Raw genomic sequence first — 23,350 nt, 5'->3', positions numbered from 1 at the left:
TGCTAGGGAGGTCTTAATACCAGAAAGCTTTCTAAATTCTAATGTAAGATAAAATTGACGATACTAAGACTTGTTCCATTGCTCTCAGGTAGGTTAAAGAAATAGCTCCATCAGTACAGGAGGTGGCTCTCTTCTCCTGAGGCTTTCTTTTAGTGGTTATGCAAGATAACTTTTGAGGAGTGGAAAATATCTGAATTACATTTCACAGAGACTTTGTGAAGGACTTAAGTTAAAAAATATTATTATAGTGATTTTTATTTTTGATCAGAACAGCAGCATCTTACATATATGCAGCTGCAAGCTGGGTAGGAGAAGCCCGCAGATGCTGAGTATTGGTCACTGTAGTGCTCTTAAAGTTGTCCTTCACATCCTGACTGTGGCATCACACTGCAGCTTGGGTGCTCTCATCCAGAAAGGGTAGCTCCTCCTTTGCATCTCCCATGTTGACAGTTGGATGGATAGTAACCCTTCCATGTTCCTTTTTTACCCCAGATATATTTTCTCATTGACTGAGGTTGTCACCCATGACGCTGCAGGACTGTGTCTGGGTGCATGGCACTTGGGAGGTGAATACTCTGTCCGTCAGCCCACGTGCAGGCAGCCCTGGCCACGGCCTCACACGGACTAGAGGAACTGTAGTTCCTTTGTTTCCCTGGTTTCTCTTCTGTCCATCCTCAGCAGAAGTTTTGTCAACTTGTTATCTTTCTGCAGGGAGGCCTCGGAGAGACAGAGGTGTATGTAGTAGCAGCACCAGGCACTTAACTGGGGTCAGGTGCAGAAGGAGGCATTCAGTTGTGAGATCATTTGTAACAACATTTTTCTTCTGCTCTGTGCAAAATGCAATGTGTTTTGAGGGGGTTTGCAGACTACTTTTATCCAGCTGACTACTTTCAGGGCTTTTCCTGGATATCCTGTCCTGGGCTATTGACTTTCCTTTGAATCTTTTGGGATTTCTCATGTTCAAGCAACAGCCTCCAATTATTCATGCTAATGGAAGACAACCAAGTAATATTCACTGGCTGTCCCTTCCTTTTCTCATTTCAATCTATCAATACATTTTGGGCTTTTACCTTCTTAATCTCCTTTAAAGAATGAAACAGAATGAAAGCTCCTAATAATATAAAATTAATAATAATCATAATTAAAAAAAAATTAGTAATTTTTGGAAAATAAAATTGTCCACCTCACGTTCCCTTTCTGCATGCAGATATTTGAAATTGTTGTAGCACATTCTAGGATGAGACGAAGAGGGAGGCTTGTGGTGTGGAGACAGCTTGGAAAAGTTAGCTGCTGGGAACCTGACACATTCTGGCATGAAGTATATACCATAGTATTTCAGTAAATATCTTCTGTTAGTTCTGGCTAAAGCTGTTTCTCCACTAAGAAAGATGATCTTCATCTCTGGGCTAGAACCAACCACAAATTATAATGAAAATTGGCAGCTGCAAGCATGAAAAGTCATTGATCCAAAAATTCATGAACTGTCTTTCATGTAGTGAGATTTCTTTTTGAACTTCAGCTGAGGCTCTTTCTATTTGCTTACTCTTGGTTTTGAACTTTTAGGAATAATTTTTTACTCTCCTCAGCCTTGGCAATATGAAATTAAAAAAAAGAGTGAGAGGTATGTAATTAAGCATGCAGTGTAACTGCATGTTTCCAGAGTTATAAAAGGGAGGAGATTAAAAAAAGAAAGGGGTGAGGGGAAGAAGAAGAAAAAAAAAAAAAGATAGATGTTGTCAAAGTTTCCTCAAGGTATAGAAAATTTTCTACATTTCCGGAAGAGAACAATTCGGGCCCCCTGTTGTTGTAAGGGACTTTATGAAGTACATGTAAAGATAGACAGGAATGGTCAACTTTGCACATGCTTCAAACAGCAGCTAGTCTCCTACTGCTCATTAGGCATGGTTTTATAAAAGAAGGGAATGTAGTTATTATTATAATCTGTTTCTAGTAAAGAAGAAGAATTAAAGATGTCTGTTGGTCTGTCACCCCTTGGAGAACAGCAGATGTTCTATTTTATTGTCCCATTGTGGGCATTATCCAAACAATTTAACTAACAACTTCCAATGTAGTCTAAGTTGTCTAACTCCCTATTTGGCTACTGGGAACATCGGAGTTTTCTGCAGAAAGTGATCTTTAACCTTGACAGCTAATGAGAAGATTTCAGCATGTTGTGCTGATAGCTGGAGCTTCTTAATCCCCACTCATGTAATTGGAAAGAGCTTGTCTGGATGCCGTTAGGTTTGTGTAGTCCCCAAACATTGCAGCTTCCCAGACCATTCTCCGCCCTACCCCCAGTGAAAGGTCAGGCACAGCATCGCATCATTTTGTGGAGCGCCACACTACCTGCCCTCCCATGTCATGGGCATGGCAGCTCTGCTGCCGTGCATCCCCTGTGGACGAGGAGGGTTGGTGGCATTTCATCTCATTACTTAAACATGCAAATACTTGATTTGTCTTCAGGGATTCAGCTTGATACTTGTAGCTGAATGACAGAAAATAGTATTCTTCAGATCTTTATGCTCAGTGCTTTGCCTTTGAGCTGTATTAGTCCCTGTGTGTAGAAGAGCGTTCTGCTAAAAATTGTCTGTCTGAGCACATGGGGTGGGATGACATGGCCTTTTCCTAGTTCTGCTTGAGATCTTTTACTCTTCTTGGTCATCAGCAGCAGATATGAGCTCAGTGAAACGTTAACTCGCAGAGATTTGATAACACTTTAAATGAGAGCGTGTTTCATGAATGTACCAACGTGTTTCTAATAATCCTAGTAAATGTTTCTGTCATGGAAACAAGAACAAGTGCCATTAAAATTGCAGAAGTTGTTAGTCATTTTTAATAGTTGTTCAGGACTATGTTCACTCTATAGATAGATGTTCACTCTATCTTATTATAGATGTAATTTTTTTTTTGCCATGTCGGAAACTTGGTAGCGTGCAGTAGAGGCTGTTTCTTCCCACACGTTCTTTTTTCTGTAAATTTTGTGCACATAACTGTGAAAATGCAGGCACAGATAATTTCTGACCAAAAAAATCCCCTTTAAATGATAGCAGCCAAGTTTTCTTGGTTGTCATAACTATTATGCTTTAGTTAAAAATCTGTCTAAATAGTGTCTGTAATGAAGCTATGTGGATTTTGGGTACCGCGGCTTCAGATCCACCTCCTGGTGCTAATGTCCCAAAATCGTTGCCTTCTCCAGCCTGACAGTGGTTTGTGAGCTGGATGTAAGCGATCATTTTTCTCAGAAAAACCCCAGCTGGGTTTTTGATGATCCCTGTACTCCTCTGCAGTGGAGTGAGGCTGGAGCCGGCCACGCTTGCCCCAGCCTGCGGGGAGGAGAGGCAGGGTGCCCACTGCCTGCTCGGGGGCAAGGAGGTTCTCCACTGAAACATGGAGACGTGCCAGATTAACAGCCAAACGCTTTCAAAGATGGAGTATTCATTTGATGACTGGCAGAGAAATACTTCTTCCCTCACTGTCTCAAACATCAGTGAGGTAAACAGCCACGATGCATAACTTGCTCACTGTTCACATAGTTAGGATACCTGCTGCCACCCGTTATTTACCACACCCTGTGTACACACTGGACTATTCCGTGGTGGTCTCATTGTGATGTCTTTACTAATCTGGAAGTCTGGTTGTTTTTTATCCCTTCTAATCCCTAGTTGAAATGCCGTAGGTTTTAATTTCCTCGCTGTTTGCCCAGGAAACGGCTGGTGGGTAGGGTTTCTTTCAGTGGGCAGGAGCCGCAGAGGAGATGCTGAGGGGCAGCATGGAGGCTCTGCAGCCCTCGGGGCAGTGCAGACCATCACCATTTTGAAAAGTCAATTAGTGCCCTAATACATGAGCCAGGGGATGCGGCATTAGGTTCTGGTGGAGACTAGGGAAGGAGAGAGATTCCCAGCTTTGTAAGGACTTGTGTAACAACAGATCCCTTGCTAATGATACACATACCTGCTGAATTGCAATTAACCCTATTTAACTCTTTGGCATCTGGATATGATCCGCATAGGAATTCCCACCTCACATACGAGGTGATGTAGTGAAGTACGAGGCTGTATTGGCAACAGATGTTGAAAGAAAGTTTATTCTAGGATAACTCAGAAACAAGTATAGACTGTCAAGTAGTTTTGAACCCCTAGCATCTGGTACTGCAGAGTAAAGGCACTTCTGCCCACCCCTTTTCCTCCTCATATGAAGGCACAGTGATGGCCTGGGGACCAGAAGGGGGTCACGACATTGGCAACCACAGCAGGTCTTCTCCAGCTGAAACTCACTGATGAAAGAACCATAAGGTGTATTATACACGTTATATCATTCCTAGTTCTTCCCAACTGAGCTCTTCAAGTTACAATCTAAATCCTATTGTTGCATCTATATTTCTTCTCTCCTGTCCAGGAAAAAGTTGCAAACCTCTTCCTCAAAGCGAGCCTTTCTGAGCCTACCCAAAGCATTTAGACCGTAAACAATATACAGTTTTCACATCACAGCATTACATTCACTAACAGGAACAATTTTACCATTTGATTTTAGGGGATTTTTCAAAGTTGCGGTAAGAAAAATATCTGCCAACTTCCTTCCTGTGTTTCAGTGCGGTGAAGCATTATCAACTCAAAGCGGCTAGGAATTTGCTACTGTCACTGCAAACCCTTGCCTGCATTGCAAAATGACTTGTGAATGAAAATGCAAAATACAGTGTCTTCATTATAATGTAACTAAATATCAATCAGAGTCTTATTAGCAAGGCATGATCTTTGATGTAAGCAGAAAAACTTCGGCAGCAGAAAAGTAGATGATACTTCTAATGTCGCACAACTGTTTGAAGAAGGAAGGAACAAATTTTTCAAAAATTTTTAACATCTGGGGCACCAGAAGTACATTTTTCCTACGTTTGTAGCAGTAGTGTGAAAATAGGTAAAGAGGTAATGCAGCATGTTTTAAGGAAATCCATGAAGAGTATACCCAAAAAACAGAGACTGCAGCTCATTAAAACATACTGAAACATAGTTTTTTGACAGAGACGAGTAGAACAGTTGTAAGATCTGACATTTTTGTCTTTTCTTTTGGCATGCAAAGATATTTGCATTTTAGAAAAAAGCCCAGAGAAAGGAGACAGAGAGGGTGTAGGTAATTAAATTTTAATTTCGGTTTTAAAGATCTTTCTCTAATTAGCTTTAAAAGTCAGTGTCTAAGTAAATTGAGTTTCAAGGTGCAATCATCTTTTTCTTCCTGGATCTCGGTATTCAAAAGTAAGAAGAAAGAATATTAGAGAAAGAGAAGGAAGATTGTTATTTTAAAGGCCTTTCAAGATAAGGATTTAACATTACCTCATTATTAAAATATAACTGTGGCAGGTTGATGTTTTCTTATTTCTGAATTTCAAAGTCATTGAGCAGTCATGGTTGGGAAAATGGAAAACTTAGGTTCTATTAAAAGAAATTGAAAATGATACTAAGAAGGTAAGGACTTTTCTTCTTTCTTTTGTTGTGTAATAAGACTTTTTTTTTGGTGGCTTGGTTACGTTCTTTTCACTGTTGTCCATTCTTCCAGAGATGATCTTACTTTTCTATGAGTCATTTTTGATCATAGGCAGCATGCTAATGTAGCGTCTTGTATTTCTTAAAGGTATGCTAGTGTGCAGTGGGGTTTTGTTTGTACGTTTCACACAGCCAAGTGTATTTTCTCTACATTTATGTGATGGTTAGGGACATACACACAACTGTTAGATGTTTCAGGCTGAGTGTAAGAGTCCCACAACCTGTCTCATTCATCCACCATCTGCTAGACCACGTTGTGCGTTTTTAGTGCTGTGGTACAGCCTCCGCCCCGCTCCTCATGTGGCCATGGGGCAGTGGTACGAGGAAAACAGAATAATTGTGATTTGTCATGATTTTAATGTGTGAATGCTTATAAATGTGCCATTTTAAAGCTAAAGAAATAAGAAAGCAGAGAACAATATTTGATAACATTGAAAATATGTCTGTGAGAAAGTACATATAAGCTGTTGTTTGAAGATGAATAACTAGAAGAACAGTTGGGTTTGTACATGAAGTAGTTATAAATATCTGGAATTGTGTGAAGTTAACAATGATTTTATTTTTTTTTCTCTGTAAGAGGAATGGCAGTCTTGTTACTTAACCAAGATTTCTGAATGTAGAGAATTTCATTTTAGAAATTGTCGTTTTTAAGAATAAACATATTTTCCAGAAGAGAAATGCTAATTATCTAAACTATGTCATCTTAAGCTTTCCTGTAATTCTGAACGGGAGAGCCGTGAACACTAAATAGTTGGCATTTGTAGGTGAATAATACACAATTGCACATGTTAAAGCATTTGATAGAAATTTAAGCATCTGGGAAATTCCAACTAATGTGAGTGTAAACACTTCAGTATGGTTTGAAAATCAGTTTAGAAATCTTAAAAGTTGTGAAGGCAATCTTAATCTAGAGATTGTTGTCCAGTAGGATGTCATGAGGATCCCTGTTAGTTTTGGTTTAACTTCTTTAAATCTGGGAGAAGCAGTACTGTAATTAGTATGCTAATTAAATTTCCAGATGTTGATAAACTAGGAAAGTAGAATAATATGAATGGAGGAAAGAAGGTGTGGTGGGTTGACCCAGGCTGGAGGCCAGGTGCCCCCAAAGCTGCTCTGTCACTGCCCTCCTCAGCTGGGCAGGGGAGAGAAAATACAATGCAAAGCCCCTGGGTCGAGATAGGGGCAGGGAGAGATCACTCACCAGTTACTGTCACGGGCAAAACAGACTTGACTTAGAAAAATTGATGTAATTCATTACCAATCAAATCAGAGTAGGATAATGAGAAATAAAAATTAAAATTAAAAACACCTTCCCCCCACCCCTCCCTTCTTCCCGGGCTCAACTTCACTCCTGATTTCTCTCCCTCCTCTCCTCCAGCAGCACAGGGGGACGGGGAATGGGGGTTGTGGTCAGTTCATCACACCTTGTCTCTGCCGCTCCTTCCTCCTCAGGGGAGGACTCCTCACACTCTGCCCCTGCTCCAGCCTGGGGTCCCTCCCATGGGAGACAGTCCTCCACCAACTGCTCCAACGTGAGTCCTTCCCATGGGCTGCAGTTCTTCACCAACTGCTCCAGCGTGGGTCCCTTCCATGGGGTGTAGACCTTCAGGAGCAGACTGCTCCAGCGTGGGTCCCCCACAGGGTCACAAGTCCTGCCAGCAAACCTGCTCCAGCCTGGGCTCCTCTCTCCATGGGGTCACAGCTCCTGCTAGGAGCCTGCTCCAGTGTGGGCTTTCCACAGGGCCACATCCTCCTTCAGGTGCATCCACCTGCTCTGGCATGGGTTCTCCACAGGCTGCAGGTGGATATCTGCTCCACCATGGTCTTCTCCACAGGCTGCAGGGGAATCTGCGCTCCAGCGCCTGGAGCACCTCCTCATCCTCCTTCTGCACTGATCTTGATGTCTGCAGAGTTGTTACTCTCATCTTCTCACTCCTCTCTCTGGCTACAATTCCTCTTGGTGTTTTTTCCCCTTCTTAACCATGTTATCCCAGAGGTGCTACCACCGTGGCTGATGGGCTCGGCCTTGGCTAGCGGTGGGTCTGTCTTGGAGCCAACTGGCAATAAGAATATTGATATAAACTGAACATATACTTTAAATAACAAGACAGATGCTGAAGTGAGTCAACAGAAAAAGTTTCAGGATTTTTGTGGATGTTATGGATACATACCATGACAATAAAATACCCAAATGTAATTATTGTTGACCATGTATTAGTGTCAAAGCTCAAAAAAAGACAGGGAGGATACTCCTTGTAAGCCAGCACTGAAGGTATTTTATAAGAGAAATACACTATTCTGGGTGCCTTCTGAACAAGTTTAGACTCGAATAATTTTTACAAAAATGAACAGCAATAGGGAATTAAGAGAGACAGAGCTGAAGTTATGTGCTCCGTAGCACTGTTTAGGGGAAAAATGCTATAACTGTCTGTGACACATGAAAGGAAAAGATAGTTTTGTAAGTGAAGGGGAGATAACTAGTAACTAGGAGGATAAAGTTGGGGAAAATAAAGCAAATTTAGAAAAAAAAATCTGAATATTTAGACTAAGTAAAGAGTATTTACTTTGGGAAATGCTACAAATTCTTTCATTAAATATTCATTACTTAAAAGTGGAATGGATTCTAGAGGAGAGAAAAATACTACTCTGGGCTATGAGGACAGAGTTGTTGGTGTATATGTATCTTCTTCCTTTGCTGTCATCTCCAAAGATATGTTTCTGAAAAGATCTGCAGCTGGTGGTAGCTTTGCAGTGCTACTGTTTCGCATCCTTCCCAGCAGCCATCTACATATAGCATGCCTGAGTTTGCTTCTGCAGGACAGATGATACAATTGCCCGGGGAGTACTTCTTTACCTCTTGGAACTGCTTATGTTTTTAGTATTTTTCTTTTCTAATTCATGCCTACATCTGATTTGCACTGTTTTGTTAATCTTGTAGAAAAGTGCTGGTTTATGTTAGCTGCTGCTAGGGTTTAGTGCAGTTTGTAGGTAAGTTCACAATCAGCTGGTTTTTGTCTCTCAACTGTTTTTCTTCTATCTGAAGAGGAAAAGCTTTGAAAACCTGTGTGGTAGTCCAGTTTACAACAGCCTCAGTGGTCTTTGGAAGTTACCATTGTCTTGTCTGTAGACATTTGCAAGAATGAAAATTGAACCCATTTGGGGATTTGAGCTTTCGAAAGTCATAAGTGATTTGGTTCTAGCCTATGTCCAGCTGAGTGGAACAAGGAACTGAACTGAACCTACTGAAATTGGAACCAGAGCTCAAGGAGCTGTGCTGGAGTGTGAAACTCAAGGCTAATTAAATATTTTTTAAGAGATATTTCAGTTAAATATAGGCAAAGTCTTAACTTGTAGTTTCAAGTACTTCAAGCTGAAAGAAGCAGTCCTGCTTTCCTGAGCCCCAGGATGACCCTGATTCATCCTTTCTCTTGGACTCCAGATGAGAATTTGAGTGGTATGATGAGCTGGATGGGCGACACAGGCAGTAAAACTGTTGAGTCTCTATGTAACATCCCAAGGCCGGTTTCTTGATGATGAGGTAGGATCTATGTGTGTCGTGTGATACAATACACTCTGACATACATACATATCTGTCTCACTTTCAGGAACTCTGTCTAACCTGAGCAGCTTCCTTGTTGAATGCTACTCTTTTCCACAGAGTGTTTTAGCATTACTGATTCATCATTTTCCCAGAGAAGACTTGAGTGTGGAGAGATGACAAAAAAAAAGTCCTGTTCAGGTCCATGCATCAGTCATGGGCCTGATGGTCTGTGTGAGGTGGCCAGAAATGACCATGAGATCATTTTTCATTTCTGTGCCTTAAATTCACTGCACACCAAATTGTTCAAGCTGCCAATGGCACTGAGGAGCTGAAACATCAGTTGAAATCTTCACAGAGTAAAATTATCTTGGCTATGCTATATAAATATATGTATCTATTTTCTAGTCATGCCCTCCAAGCTGACATCTGAGAGGAAATTGGTATGGGAAGGTATATATTAGCTCTGCTCTCAGAGACCACTATCCTTTGCGCTGAATGTCTGCATTCAGGACAACATATTCAGCTTTATGGATGAAATTTGCCAGATCCTCAAATGCTTTTGCTCGTGAGCATATTTGAAAATCAGAGAAGGTGATGACCCTTTTAAAATAAAAATGGATTTGCTGGCAGGAAGGGAAGGTACAACTCTGTGTTCTTAACATTTAAAGATGGTTATAAAATGTATATTGGCTGTTTTTATAATTTATAGTGAAACTGCTGTTGCTTTTAATAAAATGAGACTTCCAGTCAGAATTTCATGATTATGAATGTGAGCATTTTGTTATCCAGCTTGGATTTATCCTACAAATAGCCATTTTCTAGCAGAACTGTGGCTATATACATAACTTAATGGGATTCTCTGTCACCCGTAATTCTTTCTGAAGTTATAGTGTTGGACTTGTGGCTGAATACTTCAAGTCCTTGAATGTGGCTCAAGAACTGAGTTAGTGGTAACTTTCATGATTTTTAATTTAATTTTTCCTTAATTCTTAGACTTTTAAAACTTCCTGTAATTCATTATTAGATTTACCGTTTCAAGTGCTTATTTAAAAGGCACCTCAGCTGCAGAAGCAAATCAATATTTACAGTGCATTACTGCCACAGAGAATTTGAAGCCTTGTGATTAGAGTTCATTGCTGTTTTATCCACTCTTCAAAGAAACCACAGACTTCAAACAGTATCAGCCATCATCCTGGAATCGGTGACATTGCATCGGTCCCATGCGTACTTCATCTTGTGGTTTAATTATTAAGTTCCTTTCCTTTGATTTTCCTTTTAATATTTCAGAGTATATCCTCTTCGAATCTATAAGTTCAGGTAAACCAGAAGATTGTAACCAACAATATATTGGTAGAAAAATCTGTTCAATATATTCGTTTCTGTTGTTTTAATGGACAGTATCAAAACTGAGTTAGAACAATCTCTCAGAACAGAATTGGAGAGAGGAATGCAGGAGATTATATTTACAGCTTGTGGTTAATATAGTACGAATAAGATTTAATTCTTGGATTAATACCTGGAGCGGTATTGACCATTGCCAAGCAGCATACACTAGAGCTAGTTCCATGTGCTTGTCGCATTCCAGCAATAAAAAAAAAAAATTACCGTATGTTTATATTTCTAATTTAACTGGGAAACACATAGATCCAACACACCCAAATTATTGTCTTTTATAATTCACTTTATTGTGCAGTTTGGTTAGTAACACAAATCACTTCTCCTTATGTATGGAACCATTTTTATAAGGAGAGAATAGAATTGATCACGTATCTTTGTATTGACTGCATACCTTTTTTTAAAGATTTGCAGAAGTGTTCAATGAATGTCTGAAAATACCTCAATAGCTAACCTTACTGAAATGAAACGAGTCATAGCAAAGGTGGCTCAGCAGCGAACAGATTTTGTAGAGAAGCTTCTCATGTTAACATTTTCTCTGGAGCATATTAATATTTGGGAATTCCCTTGCATAATTAACCTTCTGTATTGTGAAACGTCTCTACTACTTAGCATGGTGCAAACTGTCAGGTTTTTGCTACAAGGCAAGGCAGTGACAATTTCTCGCTCGCCTCCAGAAGCACCGACTTGAGTTCCAGTTTCTTCCTTTCTTTCTTTGTTGGCAATTCGGCTTCCCTTCTTACAGAAGTTCACCCAACTGAACTTTTGTTTTGTCAAGTAATTTGAAGAAAGAGTGTAAAAATACAAGAACATTTTGCTATCGCTGTGCTTATATATAGATGTATGAGCAGAAGGAGCAAGTGAACTCATGTTTGGAAATTGTAATTCTCTGTTGTAGGGTGGGTAGCTAAGGCAAACAGGATAATATGCACGGGCTGCTGCTTGGAACAAATATAGATTGGTATTTTTCTCAAGTGGCAGTACATACCACAGAGCCGCTTTCTTGCCTGGGCTAGTCTAATAAATGAGAGTGTATGTTCAGGGCTAAGCCAGCAGCACAGGCGCCGCTGTTAATGGGTCGCTTCGTTGCGTGTTGCAGGGCTGCTGCTGGGACATCGGCGGTGCCACTGTGTTACAGAGATCTCTTGCGCGTTGATAGTGTACTTTTGTGATGTTTGCCATCTAGGGGAAAGGAGAGGCTTTGCCTTGAGCTGCTTCATGAAACTTGAAGTAGCCGAAGACAAGGCAATCAAAGAAGAACCCTCGATTATGAGTTTATGAGTATATACTGAGTAATCAAAATCAAAGTAGTCTTAACTCGGACCATAAATACTTTCCTGTGTAATTAAAGTGTTCTTTCCTGAAATATTCTTTTAATTACTTTTAGCTGTTATACATATCTATATAAAAACATGTACAAATGTACATGTATGTAAAAGAGAACATTTGCTGGAAATTAACTCTTGTGAATATTTTTGTTATGAAAATAATAGTAATAAATTTTCAAAGGAAAGAGAAATAGTACAGCTGTTGTGGGAACAACATTAATTAATTCTCTGTTATTCTTGTATACCAGAATGGACATGAAATAAAATGACTGTTTTGGTGTTTCATCGTGTAACACTTGTGTCTATCTCAGCAGCACTAGTCCTCGTTGTTTAAAAAACCCTCACATATTTTCTTTGTGTAGCATAGCTTACTGCATTTCTCAGTGTCTTTATAATGCCACACAAAGTTCTATATATTCTATATTATACATAGCATTAACATAATGATATTGTAAAACTTAGGACCAGTCACTTATCAAACTCCTGTCATTGTGTTTTCCTGCTAGTATTGTGAGACTCATGCCTTTGACTTCCTCGGGAACTGTTTCATCAGAGCTTTAAAACAAAGTCCTGGTTTTCTTTCTCAGCTGTTGCCCGCATGCCTTTCCCACTGACTCTGCTGCTTACGTGCCATAGTTTTCACCTTTTCCTTTTTCACTTTGCATTCAAGGTTCTCAGTGCAGCAGTAAAGAGAAATACGACTGATAAATCACATCCCCTCCATTCTGATGCTGAGTGGGAGAGTGCTAAAAGGTCACAAATGCAGGCAATGAAACTTCTGTTTGGGCAAGGAGACGATAAATGTGTGGATATTTGTTGTAGGATAATAAATGAAATTGGAAAAAATTAAGTTGTATTTCAGGAGAAACTAGCTTTAACGCACCATCAAAGTTTCCAGAATGGATTTGACCTGTACATATATTAAAAAAACCCATCTCTTTCCAATCAGTCTACCTGCCGGCTGTATCATTTATTACTAATGAAATATTTTTCTCCTGTCAGTCATGCCAGCTGGAAGGCTAAGGGAATCAGGGTAAATCAGCACAGATCTTGTTTCAGCTGTCAGGAAGAGGCAAATGCAGAATAGAAAACAGTCACTTCCGTAAGTTTTGAGAAAGGAGCGTAAATGGTGTTTTAGAAGGCGAGGCGGCTGCCTTTTGCTGCAGAGCGGCTGGTGTGCAGCTCCTTGCAGGCGTGTTGTGCTGGTGGTGCCCGTGCTGCAGCCGTGGCAGTGGGGTGGGCTTCGCATTGTCCTAGTCCGCCCCTTCATTGTCCCCAGGCTGTTGAATTTAGGCCTTTTGGCTACTTGTTCTTTAAAGTACCTGTAAGTTGCCTTAGCCTCTTAATTGTTCGAGCTTATGCTGGTTTTTTATTTTACACAGCAACCGACAGATAGTAGCGATGCTGTGTTTGTAAAGCCAACAAGCTGTGCGAGGCTCAAAGAGTTTAGTTTGGCCCTCGTTTTCTCCTCGTGCGGCCAAGCGGCAAGGCTGTGGTTTTGAGGAAACAGACCTTGTCCTTGAGGAACTATGCTGAGGTCAGTAGCTCATTACTCTGTGAAACCACATTTGGTCAAAACCACCCATCCAGAGCTTGAAAAAATATTTTTCTTATGTGAAAAACATTTTAAATCTAGTCAGTGTTTATTTACTGTCTGTTTTATTCTTCAGATATGCCTCTTCATGTCCGACGTAGTAGTGACCCTGCACTGATTGGCCTCTCAACCTCTGTAAGTGACACAAATTTTTCTTCAGAAGAGCCTTCACGGAAAAACCCTACAAGGTGGTCCACAACAGCAGGCTTTCTCAAGCAGAACACCCCAGGCGTCCCCAGTGCTCATGAAAGAAAGGTATATTTCTTTCCCCGTCTTTATCCAATAAATGAGAAATGTGCATGAATCTTGAATTGTTTTCTTCTTCTCTCACCTCCTCATGGTTTAAACCTGTGTTTTCTGACCTTGTCCACCAAACTGCATCATCAGCAGAGTAGTGTTTGAGTCACACACGTGTCCTGCCCTCAGGAGACTGTCAGTGATGCCCACAGCAGGGGCTCTAAAAAACTTGATTTTGCCATTAACTGTAGTTGGAGCTCTGATTACTCATTACCCTGCAAAGCAGGCCCTAAATGCTGTCCTGCATTTTCTTTGAATGCAAATAGGTCGCATTTATAATGATTTTTACTGCTCTCCATAGAAGTCCTAATGTCAGTGAATAATCTGCATGCCTGCCCACAACTGGTCTGGTCTCTCTGGCACAGCACTGCTAGTTTTTACTTTGAGGCACTAGTCAAGTAATACAAAACACAAACTGCAGACACTGTCTCTCCTTGATAACTTTCTTAAAACCAAAGGAGTGAAATGTAGAGTATTTTTTCCTTCATTTTTTCAATGTGATTTCAGTGTCTCTACATGAATTGCATTATTAGTTAAAGAAGTCAGCAGGAAGCTCTCTTCTCAGTGCATTATTGAAAAAAAAAATTGGAAGAAATATTCCCTTTTGTACAGCCCCCGACATTGCCCATAATTGTGATGGTAACTTGTAGACAAACTCAAAAGGAAAAACGTATGTATATTTTCCAATAGAAATGAGTTGTTTTTTAAAAAAAGTTGCATTTTTGGTTACCATTCTGACTGCACAGCACAAAATCCTGTTGGAAAATATGCAGCTTATTATGGCTATTCTATTTTTTTTTCTTTATTGTTTTTAATTCTGTGCAGTATAAATGCAAACTAAGACTCTGCAGACAGGACTCCCACACCCCAAATAAAGAAGTCTTTACATGCTGCTAATGAACTGAACTGTCTTCGGTGGGCTTTTAGTTATTTCAAAAACATCTGTAAAAGCACAGTGCTCATAGACATTGAGGTCCACATTCTTACAGAGGTGTCAGTTTAACATGGTATCATTAGGTCTCTGCTTGATCGGGATTTCAGGTAGGTAATATTATATTTTCTCTTACTTGTACTGGTGTGGCACAGGAGTGCGTGTTGTTTTGAAAAATATCTTTTACAATATTCTGATTTGGAGAAGAAAAATGATAATCTCATCCATTTGAAGTGTTAACATTTTCATTTAATTTTTCTGAAATCATAATGAGGCAGCACTTCATTACTCCGTAAGCATAGATATGGAGGGCCATACACAGCATAATCAGATTTCTTTGAGTGTGTGAAGTTAGCAGAAATTGGAGAGAATTGAACTACAGCTAATCTTTCACACTGGTCTTCTTGCATCATTAGTTGTTCAGTATGTACTTACTCTTGATTTTCGTGAAAATATTTCATGTCTACTGGAGCACGGTGACCAAACTGGAAAGGAATGCATGTGATCTCATGTAGAGATGGGATGCAAGGCACAAAAGAACAACATTAAATCAAGAAGATCAGAAAGAACTAATGTAGGTTAGTAAGTAAAATAGATACTTTCTTTTATCTTTCTTGCACACTATATACATCAATCCTTTGAATCCAGCAGATCACTGAATGCACTATTTTTGATAGATAAGATGCATTAAACAACTGGGATTAAATAATAATTGCTTGTGCAACATACATTATAAATTAACCCCAAGTTCATTTGTGCTAGACTTTTTTTTTTATTTCAGCATCTTGATTTCTTCATGCAAGTCAAGATTTTGTAGTGAATCCTGTTTCTCTGAGGAATGGATATTAAGAATTCTCCTTTCCTTTCCCAGTATTGGCAACAATTTCATTTGTAGTACTATTCTAAAAGGTGCATTTTTGAAGTGTCTGTCACCAATCACTTACCAAAGTACTAACACTGAATGTTTACAAATGTATTTTGGTTATTTGAACTAGAGCAAGCCCTCACTTTTCTTAGGTTGTTTTCTTGTGCTACTCAGATAACAAAAAGAGATGGCTGTGCTTTGTTCCAGGCTGTTTTCGTTGATTATAGATGACACAGACATTTCAAGCAAAGCAATGAGAACAATCTTAATTTTCTGCTCAGTGCATTGGGCTTGAGCACCCATATATCTTTTGTGGGCGGTTGGCACTAGGTAATGTTTACACTGCAGTTCTCTCTCTTGACAGCACAAGAACATATGTTCTTGGGCTGAGATTTGCAGCACAGTTGTAGATTAGCAACTTTGCCCCAGCAGTATCTTGCAGAAACAAGAAAAGGGTTTCTGGGAGAGTTGCCAAAAGTTTCATCCACCTACTGACTCTAAGAAGTGACATTACTTTCAGCCCGTCACCTCTAAAGAGAAATAATTGACAGGTAGAAACCCTGTCCAATTTTGGAAAGAATTAACAGAGGGAAACTGCATGTATCTGGCAGAAGGGATTTATTTCTCGGGGGCAAGTGAGAGAAGACTCCTTATTGGTGTTTGTTTCATTTTGGGTAAGAAGAATTTGGAATGGCAGGAAAATGGGCAGATGCCCAAGTCGAGATGAAATGAAGGGGTGGGAGTGCTGCCATGCACCGAAGGCTGCGAGGAGCCAGGACATATGCCAGTAATTCTGGGCAAACAGAAAGGGAAAAGGGCACTGGGGAAGAGGGAAAACGTGGGGTGTTTGAAGGATCCTGTTGAAGAAACTGTAGTGCATCCTGTAGTTATTTGGGTAGATGAAGCAGGACATCAGGCTCTCCTGTGTTCTTAGGGAAAGAAGAGAATGACCAGAGAGGGACAGAATTTGGTTTGGAGGGGCCTGAGTAGGTCCTGTGAAGATTTGCATGTGTGTTGAACTTAAGATGCATTTCTACTACAGTAAGTAGAATGTTTTGGTATAAAAACCTTGCGCTACACTGGAGATGCTCTCTCATCCATTTTTCACATCATCTCATTGTAAAGAAACATCATATTTATTGTCAGGATATCACAATTCACTCTGTGTTTCCTTAGAATAGAAATCTTGATCATTTCTGGTTTCTGTATTGTTCACCTGTAAGAGCAACTTGAAACCTGATGTTCTGTGTCCCAAAGTCTTTATTTATTTGAAGAATTATCATTATTATTGATTATTTACAAGTTATTGTAGTGTTGGTAGCTGTACTCAGCTAGGTAATTCCGACCTTGTCCTTCTGTATCTTTCCCATGAGTGGTCTCAGCCAAACGATTAGGTCTCCTCATCTGTGCAAGTATTCACAAAATTGGCTCATGACTATCAGCAGCAGCTTTAGTAGGTAAATTAACTTCTTGGGATTTTTTTAAAACTGAATATTAAAATCACTTTCAGATAATTTTTTGTGTGTGAGAGATGTATCTGTTTTACCTAGCGACTCACAGCTTGACTTAATCCTGTCTCTTGCTTCCTTGAGCCATTCTAATGAAACAAGAAGAAATCTCTTAGTAAAAATATCTTCTCAAAGGCCTGCAGTAATACCTGACTTGCAAGCTGTAATTTTGTTTGATTTGTGTTGAACTGTACAGCTGAACAGATTGTATGCAGCTGAAGCATATCATGTGTGCTTTTTTTCTACTGCAGTAAAATGTTTTTTGATATTGTTGTTTTCTAAATAACTGTTAATTTGAAGCACATTCTTAATAATTTGGTACCAAAACCTATTGGCTTAACTAGCTGCCCTTCATAGGTGTGAGCTGCATTAATAAAAAACATGTTCTTTTCCCTTAGATGTTTCTGCTACTGTATTGGAAGAATATAAATACAACGACCAGATATATTGTATCTTATAATAACTGTGAATTGATTATCCCGTACATTTTCAGTGTGTTTTTTTAAATTTGCATCTCTGTTTGTGGTGAGGAATTGCCTATCATTACAAATTAGTTACCTGTCTTGATCCTGCTTCTCTGAAAGACACAAGGCTTATCTAGTTAACCTGCCTTGCTTAATGCAGGGATATACCATGGCTAACTGGCTTATGAAAAATTTCCCACTGACTTCTCTGAATTTGATTCATATATTGTTGCATCAGAGATAACAGCATTGGTACAGCAGAAAGAAGTGAAAATGTACAGTAAGAAGAAGTCAAGAGAGAGTAATGAGAGAGAAAAATGATTGTGCATGGGCGTCTGTGCCTCTCTCGCTCCTGGGTTCACCCACCTGGAGCAAAGCAAATGGCATGCAATGTGCTCTGCGGGGTGGATCAGCAACAGCAAACACATAGCTGAGTGTACTTGGCACATCATTTTTTTGATATTTTTTTTTTCCCTTCTCTTTTTGCCTTTGCCATTTAGTCAGCAGCCAGGTTTTTTTGCCTGTTTGTTTTTAAATGGGTTTGTCCATATATGTATTTTGAGGTTGAAAATAGCCATGCCTTGTAGGAATAATTATTTTTGGAATGTGTTTTCTTCCTACTTGGAAACATAATCTTTCTGCGCTCTGTAAACTGCAGAGGAAGAATTTGAAACTGTATGGGAGTGATCTATGTCTCATCTAATGTCAAATCCCTTACCTGTAAAGTATTGTGTTTCCCACCATCTCTTCTTGCAGGGTTTTTTGCTGTTCCTATGGGTTGAGACTGATGAGCACAAATTTTCAGATTTGGATTGTAGGGTTTTTTATTTATGTGAAAGATGCAATGCTTTCTAATCCTTTTTGTAAACAGAATAAAAAAATATTTCTCTAATCATGTATGTCTAGATAGGAGAAAAGCGTGCATGCAGTATATGAAAAGCTAATACCACCAATAATGGTATGTCAATGTCAAAGTCAGATTTAAAGTGAAAATTAGTTTCATTTAGCTTTGAGTCTTTTTAAACACAGCTTAGTGAAGTTTGCTTTATCACTGTCACCAAAGACACAGTATTTCAATAGATTTTAACTATAATTCAGAAGATTGAAGAGCCCTATATTAGAACCGTGTGTGTTAGTGTCATTTTATAGCCAGGGAGTCTGCATTGCAGAGTGTAAATCAATTAAATTGACTAGAGAAAACTGTGGACTAAAAGCCCGAAGTGTGGCTGATGCTTCTTGGGAACCTTTGTCTCCGGTTCATGCTCCTGCAGAAGGGGGGTAGCGTGTACCAGATGAACAATGTTGGTGAGTGCTGTAATACAACAGAACCAGCTAAGGAGAAGTACAGGGTAGATGCGAAAAGCCTGGCATCTCTGTCATGATAGATTTTAAACCCCTGCATAACAAATGCAGCTTTCTGCTTTCAAACTAAAAATGCAGTGTTTTAAGCAGAAGCTCTGAAGGATTCAATAGCCATGAATATTTCTTCATCCAGGTTTATTTGAGCACGGCTTTTCCCTTTTCAGTGAGACAGTCACAATTTTTGTCATTTGAGATGTGATTTCACGTAGACTGAGATGAAGGGAGAATGAGAGTGAGTTATCCACAGATGATGAAATAGTGTTTTAATGCGGAAAATGTTGTTATAGGAGAGAGATTAATGGAAATTCAAAAAACAAAAGTTACATGCATCAGTTTTCTTTCTTTGTGATAGTAACTTTTTGCTGGCAGCTTGTCATGTGATGATGAAATAGTTTAAAGGAATCGTACCCAGACAGAGTGCAATATAAAATGAACATGCTATGCGTTATTTTTGTCCTAAGTAGTGTGTAAAATTCACGACTTTCACAGGATCACAGAACAGCTGAAGTTGGAAGGTACTTCTGGAGATGGTCTAGTCTAACCTTTCTTGTCAAAGTAGGGTCAACTAGAGCAGGTTACTCAGGTCTGTGTCCAGTTGGGTTTTGAGTATATGCATCTCCAAGGATGGAGGCGGCACCACCTCTCTGAGCAACCTCTTGCAGTGTTTGATCGCCCTCATTAGTAAGAAAGTTGTTTCTTATGTTTTGATAGAATTACTTGTATTTCTTTATGTGCCCGTTGCCTCTCGTGCTTTCACTGAATACCACGAAGAAAAGTCTGACTTTTTTTAGCAGAGCACCTAGTGATATTTTAGTGCAATAAAAATTAAAATCTGTCTGAACTCAAAATTCCTGACTTTCAAAATGTGAAAACAAATACAGTATTTCTCATCATCAGCAGCAGCAGGTTGGGAGTGAGAGACACAAAGTGAAAAATCCTTGCCTGGTGCAGAGAGAGGTTACAGCCAGCGTGCATGACTTGATGCTGTGCTACTCTGCTGAGTACTGTGTACACGGACAGGATTCAACTGTTTGCATCTAAAAGTCAGTCATGACCAGATTTTCTAAGAAGCAGGGAAAAAGCCAACAACAAAAACAACAAATCCAAAGTGAAGGTGTGATTTTCTCCATCTCTGTTGTTGTTTTGCCTCTTTCTGCTCCGAGTTATCTAATTGTGGAAGCCGTTCTATTACATTTCCTCTCTGTCCCCCAAAAGAGACAGATTATTAGTGCAAGATACTGCAGAGATCTGAGAGCTGGTGAGGTTTTTTCCATTTCTGCTCTGAGGCTGAGCAAGTCTGTTGATGACTTTTCAATCTTTGTTCTTCATCAGTAGCACAGGAAGAATGTGTATTTTTCTCCCAGTGCTGTGCTACCCCACCTGTCTCTCTGTGCAATGGGTGAGCAATGTCTGGGTGAGCAGCGTCTGGTCTGTAGGTGAGGGGACACGGTGCTGCATCACGAGCTGGGGGTGCCAAGGAGAGTTTGGATGAGCGAGTCTGTTACTGGTGATGAAGAAGTGGTGGAACGTGCACAGGTTGTTTGTCTTTTCACTTCACTCAATGCGGTGTACGGCACCTCTCTCTGAGAGACGATGAAAGCTATACTGAAAACAGAAAGCTCTCAAGTACATGGTACAGGATAATTGAAGTTGTAATGAATGGCTGACTTTGCCATTCATCTAAATGAATGTGTGCTTTGCAAATTCCCATGTTTAAATGCTCATCTCTACTTCTTTTAATTTTTTATGTTCTTGCAGCTATCCCTGGGTTTGAGGGTGAAAACCCCTAGGCCTGAAAGAGTGGCCTTATAAAAGACGGAATAAATTTAAAAAAAGAAGTTTAGTGATTTTTTTTTTTTTTTTTAAATTTAGAAACACACATGTTTTCATTGGCAGTGGTTGCATTTGGGGTTTGACCTGCTTTCATCTATTTAGTTGTAACCCACAACTGTGCATTTACAGTATACGCTTGTGGTTCAAGAGTTTCTGCAGATCCATGTATTTGTCTGTCTTGTTTTCATAAGGTTGTGTATTGGTGCAAAGCAGGTTTGGATTTTGGCTGAATGTGTAGCTAGCAAGAAAAAGAAGTTGAAAGTACAATCCAGGTTGCAGACTGTGCTTCCCTACAGCGTTCTGACCTGAGTCTGCATGGTTTAAACAGTGATTGATTCAGCCTTTTTTGCTGTATTTGTTGTATTTTTAGATCATGTTGCAATGAATACCAATCACACAAGAAGAGAAGGAAAGACAACCAGGCAAAGTAGTCTCAGAATAAAATTCAGACCCAATGTTGAACTGATCTATACAAAGGAGTAGTATGGCTGGGGAGGAGATGGTAAGCTTTAATTAGTGGGGAAATTCAGCTCCAGTAAATACAGGATTTCAAACCAGGAATGCCTAGTCACCTTCTGGGCTTGTTTCTGTTATGACTAAATTTGGGGCTGAAACAGATGTCACTTAGCCTGGTTTTGTTTCACAACCTGACAGAAAGGGGATGATCATTCTGTGCTACCACCCAGTTTTATTGTTGTCTTGTAAATGAGCTCTTCAGCTCCTCTATACAGATGTCCAACTTAAAAGCGTGGCCTGCCGAGCACACGAAGAGAAAGAAATTTGGACGAAAGCTAAAATCATAAGATGGAGAATGATGGGGAGCTGTTAAGCGTGAGGAAGGCTTGTAAATTAATGAACAAGCAAAGTGAATGGAGAGGATGCCCGTGAGACTGCAAGGAGCATAAGGCGACGGTGTTGCTGTAAACTCAGATAAAAGAGAAACACACTGCTACAAGCCACCCGTCTGGTACCTGTTTGGGCCTTTCCCCGCAGACCACAGGAGGGATTCTGGCCTAGGTCTGAAATGAATTTGCAAGTGGGATGAGGTGGCAGATGCTTTACTGGGAGCCTTGCGGAGCGCGCTGTGCGTAATACGGAGGAGGGCTGGCAGAGGGGAGGAGTGTGAAGGCAGCGTGCGAAGGCACGGCTGCTTGCTGTGGGTTTGGGGCATTGCCTTCATGTTTCTGACCTTAAATCACTGCTCTTCTCCACGCTTGTCAGTGTAATGAAGATAGAGGGGAAAAAAAAGTTTAGTTAGTCCAAGAAGACAGAACGATTACCTCATCCCCCTGCCTCCTTTCTTCGTTTCAGGACTGCAGATGCAAGTTTCTAAACACACAAACAGCCAGTTGCACCTTTCAAATTTTCGTTTTAGAGGTATGGCCACCTGAAAGCATCTACCCAACACTTAAAAGGGTAGTACTGGTAGTTTATAAGATATTCTTCATTTCAGGATCTAAACAGAAGATCCTTGTGAAGTTTCCTGTACCCCATTGTTTCCTGTTTCCCTTAGCTCCCCAAATATATCTACTATTAACATTCTATTTGTTAAATCCTATCTTCAGAACACACTTCTGAGATTAATTACCAGCTTTTTTCCCCTACTGCAATTTAATTTCTTGGCTCTCCTAAGGAATCAAATGAAGGGATGTCGACATTTAAAATAAACAAACAACTTGACAAACGCTATTTCGTCTAAATCCAAATCGACATAAAATACTGTATAAATTTGAGTACAAAATCAAATATCTGGTGAAAATGGCAGGATTGTGCATAATTATATTATTGCATTTAAACAGATAGCCATATAGATTTGTTCATAGCTGGATATAAACAAAAACTCTTTAGAAACCTCTACAGTGGCACAACTGTGGGAATATTTCACTTTTGTGAAAAATAGTAGAAGGGGAAACGGATTTCTAAGTGTAATGTGTACAGGAATCAGAACTGAAGCTTCACGACATTTTAAGTTAACTGGTTCATTTACTTTTCTTTAAAAGGAAACTGTGGAAAGCCATGCCTTTTTAGTTAAGAAGCTTACGGAAATAAAATGCAGCTTATGAATTATAATTACAGAATACCAACTGCTGTATGTTATTTGGATGTTTTGCATTATCTTTTGTGAGGTTTTATTGTGAGATTAGTAAGTAAAAAGTGAACAGAAGAAGCACCTTCTTTCCCTGTCCCGCTGTCTGAGAAATAACAGTATACACTGCCTGGTAATTTCTGGCTTTGCATGTATATGTGCAGAGATCAACAGAAAAATCAAAAATGTCATGTAAACAAGAGAGATCAACAGAATGTTTTGGATAGGCAGTCTTAGGTTTTTAAATTTACTCTTAATTTAGCCCATATTCTTCAACACTAAATATTTACATAGAACACCGCATGCACAGAAAACTGCCCCTAGTTACTGCTTTTTTTTAGGTCAGGCCTTGCTTGTCAATCAAAGGATAACATGGAATATATGAATTGGAATTGGACAACTCTGGAAATTTCTGAGCATAAGGTGATTGAACTTAAGCAGAACACTGGCTTTTCAATTGCCTTTCTCCTCATTGGCATCTAATAAGCTAATGTCGGTGCATAATACATTAATTCCATTCATGGAGCTATAGAGAGGGTCATTTCTGAAGATGAGTCTTCTGAAAACATCAGAATGACTACAGATTGGTCAATCTTCTCATCTATTTTCATC

General features: G+C 39.7%; 1 protein-coding gene across 16 annotated transcripts in view; it reads left to right on the top strand.

Annotated features, from left to right (window-relative positions):
* The window catches only part of PARD3 (par-3 family cell polarity regulator), a 459,995-nt gene that overhangs the window by 171,150 nt on the left and 265,495 nt on the right, over nt 1-23,350 (top strand). For all 16 annotated transcript variants that reach the window (XM_054816599.1, XM_054816601.1, XM_054816589.1 and 13 more), the window contains exon 4: nt 13,469-13,647. In XM_054816599.1, coding sequence (XP_054672574.1) covers nt 13,469-13,647 — 179 coding nt within the window. The remainder of the gene's footprint in view (nt 1-13,468; nt 13,648-23,350) is intronic.

This window comes from Grus americana, chromosome 2, assembly GCF_028858705.1.
Source record: "Grus americana isolate bGruAme1 chromosome 2, bGruAme1.mat, whole genome shotgun sequence".
Lineage (NCBI taxonomy): Eukaryota > Metazoa > Chordata > Aves > Gruiformes > Gruidae > Grus > Grus americana.
The sequence above is the reverse complement of the archived record's forward strand: the minus strand, read 5'-3'. Positions and strand labels throughout refer to the sequence as shown.